The sequence below is a fragment of the Eschscholzia californica genome, unplaced genomic scaffold (genome assembly GCF_041429995.1).
Source record: "Eschscholzia californica isolate CP2 unplaced genomic scaffold, dmEscCali1.0.p SCAF_5, whole genome shotgun sequence".
Classification (NCBI taxonomy): domain Eukaryota; kingdom Viridiplantae; phylum Streptophyta; class Magnoliopsida; order Ranunculales; family Papaveraceae; genus Eschscholzia; species Eschscholzia californica.
In genome coordinates, this window is record NW_028238472.1 from 32,758,427 (window position 1) to 32,763,404 (window position 4,978).

The 4,978-nt window shown below is 35.8% G+C and overlaps 1 protein-coding gene across 1 annotated transcript; it reads left to right on the forward strand.

Annotated features, from left to right (window-relative positions):
* The first annotated feature begins 1,417 nt into the window (after nt 1-1,417).
* LOC147538668 (protein POLLENLESS 3-LIKE 2-like) lies at nt 1,418-3,906 on the forward strand. The gene is made up of 4 exons (XM_086644246.1): nt 1,418-1,837; nt 1,952-2,164; nt 2,274-2,429; nt 2,843-3,906. The coding sequence occupies exons 1-4, from the start codon at nt 1,670-1,672 to the stop codon at nt 3,740-3,742; spliced, it is 1,437 nt and encodes a 478-aa protein (XP_086500372.1). The 5' UTR covers nt 1,418-1,669; the 3' UTR covers nt 3,743-3,906.
* The last annotated feature ends 1,072 nt before the right edge of the window (nt 3,907-4,978 follow it).

Sequence of the window (4,978 nt, forward strand, 5' to 3'; positions counted from 1 at the left end):
CTTTCTCTGAAATTCCCAACTTCACCGCCATCACCATGAAGATCCTGAGATTTCCATCCTCTGCACCTACACCTACTCCATCACCATCAATCATGTCTACTAAAACAACCACTTTCTTGTTTCTTTTATTTATTTATATGAAAAATTATCATATTTTGCTTATGAGTTTATTTAGGTTTGGACATTTGGATTTGTTTTCTTCCTTTTTTACTTGATTTCTAGGGTTTTAAAAGATAAAATAATCACACACATTATATACTATTGCTCAAATAATAGATTAATTTTTTAAGTGTGAGTAGTTTCTCTATCTAGAGATTATATCATAGTTTGCTCCTCCAATGATTATATTAAGTATGAAACCAAAGAAGAAGTAGAGAACAATGAATTATAAGTTACTATTCTTTCAATATTTTTTGATTCACCAAATTATAAGAATAAATAATAAAGATAATTAGGTTTTTGTGGTTGGCATGTTGATCATTCATCAAAAAATAACATTGATCGGAGAAGATGATGGTAGACTCTCGGAGAAGGTGTTGGTGTCTTATTTATGCTGGAGAGATTTATAGAAAATAAATTGTCCCCTATGAAAATTAATTAATTATATATAGGGTTTTTTTGAGCTTACCCCCTCAACACTAATTAGGGGTTGAGTCTACCCATTCAGTAATTAGTAATTGAGCTTACCCCCTTGAGTTTAGAGTTTTTGGTAAAACTACTAAGGACATGTTTGGCATGTGATAATAAATTATAATCGAATAATATACAAACAAAATCAATCTTTGCTAATCATATTACCGACTAAATTAAACAATAAAGTAAGGCGGAATAACTACTAGGAATCATATTGAAGGATAATTGCTCTTGATATTCACATTTATTTCACTTACGCCAAACACAACCTTTATTTTTTTGTCAAAAATAGTAAATCTAAGGGGGTAAGTTCAAAAAACCCTTATATTTACACAACAATTTTATCCATATAGTGAGAAATTTTGGATGTCTATATACTGCCCGGGTGTGCCACATGTACAAAGTCCTTGACAAAATTCTTGACTTAATGACTCATTTTCACTAAAAGACAAAAGTTGATCAAGGTTTGACTTTGATCGGGACCGTTCATTTAACATTTTGTCAAGATTCCTGTCAAAGATCTTTTGTACATTTAGCATTTCCCTATACTGCCACCTTTGTCTTCTTTTAAAATTTTGCACCCTAAAATTTTCTTGTTTACACGTATCTAGTGAAATGTGTTATGTGTGGAGTTGAACCCAAGACCGTGAGAGAAAGAAGGGCCAAAAGGGCTGAAAACCCATGGGCTCGTTTACCATATATAACTACAAGGTCATCGAAAATGATGTTCTCACTTAATAACAAAAACTTCATCATAAGAGTCCTAGACTCCCACGTTTCTAGAGAGATTCAACGGCTAGTTTTTCAATCGATTGACTCTCTAACGGTCTAGTAATTCAAATACGGTTTTAAGATCACCAAGTTTGTGAGAAAAACTAGTTCTCTCTCTCTCTCTGACTCTGTCTTTTCGCTCTTACTTCATCACAGATAGTTTAGATTCAGATCTCTCCATTAATCTTCTTTCTTAGATCTGTCCTATCTGTCGATTTTCAAAAACCCACAAAAGAAAAAACAGGGAGAGAGAGAAAAATTGAAGATGATGCAAGATCAATATAACATTGCATCTGTATTCAGACCTTCAAAATCTGCTCCTTGTTCACCATTAAAACCTACTGGAATATCTAGAACACTCTCAGAATCATTTCATGTTACCCACAAAGTACCACTAGGTGATTCTCCTTATGTAAGAGCCAAAAATGTTCAGGCAAGTTATTTTCAACTTTTCTAGTCATTAAATTAAATTAGAAATCCAATCTTCTTGATTGAATTTTAGGTTTATCTGATGGGTTGTGTCTTCTTTTGTGTTTGGTTGTAACAGTTGGTTGATAAGGATCCAGAAAGAGCAATTCCTTTGTTTTGGGCTGCCATTAATGCTGGAGATAGAGTTGATAGTGCTTTAAAAGATATGGCAATTGTTATGAAACAACAGAATAGATCAGAAGAAGCAATTGAAGCAATTAAATCGCTTCGAAATCGGTGTTCTGATCAAGCCCAAGAGTCTCTAGACAATATTCTTCTTGATCTTTACAAGGTTTCACCCAAATATGATTCCTTTTTGTGTTTATGATTATGGGTAGTTTGATTTCATGATCGAAAGTTTTCGGCTTAATTGAGTATTTATTTTGGTTCTATGGCTACAGAGATGTGGGAGATTAAATGATCAGATTGCACTTTTGAAACACAAATTATTCTTGATTCAACAAGGGGTGGCTTTTAATGGAAAGCGAACAAAAACCGCCCGATCACAAGGGAAAAAATTCCAGCTCTCTGTGGAACAAGAAGCGACACGATTACTGGTAATCTACTCAACTTTCTCATGATTTTCTACTACTGTGGTGTTTTTTTTTTAGTCTGACTCATGAGTCTGACATGTTTTAGTTAGGAACACAATAGTCATTTCAAATGGCCCAAAATTAGCCTGAGTCAGACACGCGAGTCAGATAAAACATATCTGAAACTAACTTGAGTTTTGACCATCAACATTATGGAAGATGCTAGAGAGTCTAAATTTTTTGGGCATTTTAATGCCCAGCTGATGTGGAATCACTAAAAGACAAGGTTTTTTCAAAGTTTGACTACGGTGGGGACCGCTTTTATTTCTAAATGAGGAAATATGTCACCCTCTAAGTACCAATTTCTAAGTCACTCTATCATTTCCCCAACATTATTTGCAAGTAAAATTCTAGAACCTGTGTTTCAATTGGTTTAGGGAAACCTAGGGTGGGCATTTATGCAACAGAACAACTACATGGAAGCAGAAGACGCGTATCGACGAGCTCTTCTAATAGCGTCTGATAATAACAAAATGTGCAATTTGGGTATTTGTTTGATGAAACAAGGGAGGATTTCCGAAGCCAAAGAAACTTTAAGAAGAGTAAGACCAGCTATGGTGGATGGGCCAAGAGGAACAGATTCTCACCTCAAAGCTTTTGAAAGGGCCCAACAAATGCTTAAAGATCTTGAATCTGAAATTATGAATAAAGGAGGAGAAGATAGAGTTAAACAGACTCGGCTTTTCGATGCTTTCTTAGGTTCTTCCTCTATTTGGCAACCTCAACCTTGCAGAGAACCTACATTTTCATCCACCATTAACAAGATTAATCATACCCAAGAAGATTTTCCTGATGAAAATAGAGATTTGAACAGAATAAACAATCACATTCCACCGATTACATTTCAGAAGAGTATGATGAAGCCATTACCTGTTTCATCACTGAATTCCTTAAACATTGATGCCCCGCCGTTCTATTCGGTGAAGTTGATGAAAAGCAACCCAATTGGAGCCCAATTCAGTGATAGTTTAGCATCTCCTGGGATTAAGAGGACCAGGTCAGTCAATGCCGATTACTCAATAAGAGAAGAATTCCGTAAGCCTGACAAGGCAGACATTTCGTGGCAACCTGATAATAAAAGCAGAAAATGTTCACCGGAGAAAGAAGAGAACAGCGACTGGAGTGAGTTGCTGCCGGATACTACAGCATTTGAGGAAGCTATCATTGCTGCAGTTATTGGGCCTATAAGCAAGAGCACGAAAACACCGGATAATTGCAATGATAAGAGGCTCAGGGTCTTCGAAGATATAACTCTATCCTTGAACCCAAGAGCCTGAATAATACTTTATTCTTTTTTCGTTATGATCTTATTATGTAACTTGTTATTTCTACTTTCTAGGATGGAGATGATCTTGTTCTCCTTGGATTCATCCCTATAGAGGGAACTGAGAGTTGTAGTTTGATTCACAGGATTAATAAAAACTAATTTTTGCCTTTAAAATTTTACATGCAAAGAATATATCCATCAATACCTTGACTTTTCGGTGAACTCCGAAAAAGTAACTGAAGACAACAACAGCTGCAGCTAAAGCAAGTATCCCAATGCTCTCCGTGTAACTGAATATATGGTGTTTTTCTTTGCTTCCAACTTGGGGCCTGAATCCAATCCATTGTTCTTCTTTTCCATCTCCTGGCGATTCAGAGGGACCAAAATAATGTTATTTGCATTTGTATTAGGAGCTGAATCTAATACAGTATTCTTAGTTGCCTCGACGATGGAATCCAATTATGTATTCTCATACTGAATTCTCCTTTGAGTCGTTGACCTTGCAATCGGAGTCCAATACAGTACTTCTCTGGTTCAACCTTGCTATCTGAGTCCAATACATGGTTCGTTTTTGTCCTAGCCTTAGCATGGGAGTAAGATAAGTATATTATCCTTTCTTTGCATCTGCGTGGGGATCTGAATTCAATATATTGTTTTGTCATCTCCTCTTTTGAAAATGTGTCCACTACAATTTCCTCTTTGTATTCTTTTCTGTCTCGACTTTGGGATCTGAATCCTCTATGGCTACCTTGGCCCGGACTTCTGTCTCGAGCCCATGACAGTATTCTTTTCTATTTCACACTTGGCATCCGATCCAATACATTATTTTTCTATGCTTTGACATTGGAGTTTGACATCAATACGTGTACGGTATAGTCACTATAGTGTTCTTCTTTACCAAACCCTCACTATATGAGTATATGAGTTATAGCCCAATTCAGAGAGTTTCTTGTGTGATATTGCATAGTCTATGAAAGGAGTTGGTTGATCCTGCCGTAGACCAGCACACAACCATTCTCTAATTAAGCATAAACGACTTTTGCATGAAGTTGTAGAAGACGAACAATTAAAACTTGAATCAATTTTCACATTCAAATATGATCAATAAGTGAAAAGTTGTAGAAGACGAACAATTGCATGATGCTAAACAATCTTAATTTCTTAATAAATAAAGCCCGGAAAAACAAATAGAAGAAGGAAAGATAGTCACAACATGAAGTTCTATATAGCTAGTTTTAAGCCCTCA

What these genes read in the sequence shown, in the direction of transcription:
- LOC147538668 (XM_086644246.1), top strand. Translation starts at nt 1,670, where the DNA reads ATGATGCAAGATCAATATAACATTGCATCTGTATTCAGACCTTCAAAA. An exon ending in TAAGAGCCAAAAATGTTCAG is followed by an intron (nt 1,838 to 1,951) that starts GCAAGTTATTTT and finishes TGGTTGTAACAG; the next exon opens with TTGGTTGATAAGGATCCAGA. An exon ending in TTCTTCTTGATCTTTACAAG is followed by an intron (nt 2,165 to 2,273) that starts GTTTCACCCAAA and finishes CTATGGCTACAG; the next exon opens with AGATGTGGGAGATTAAATGA.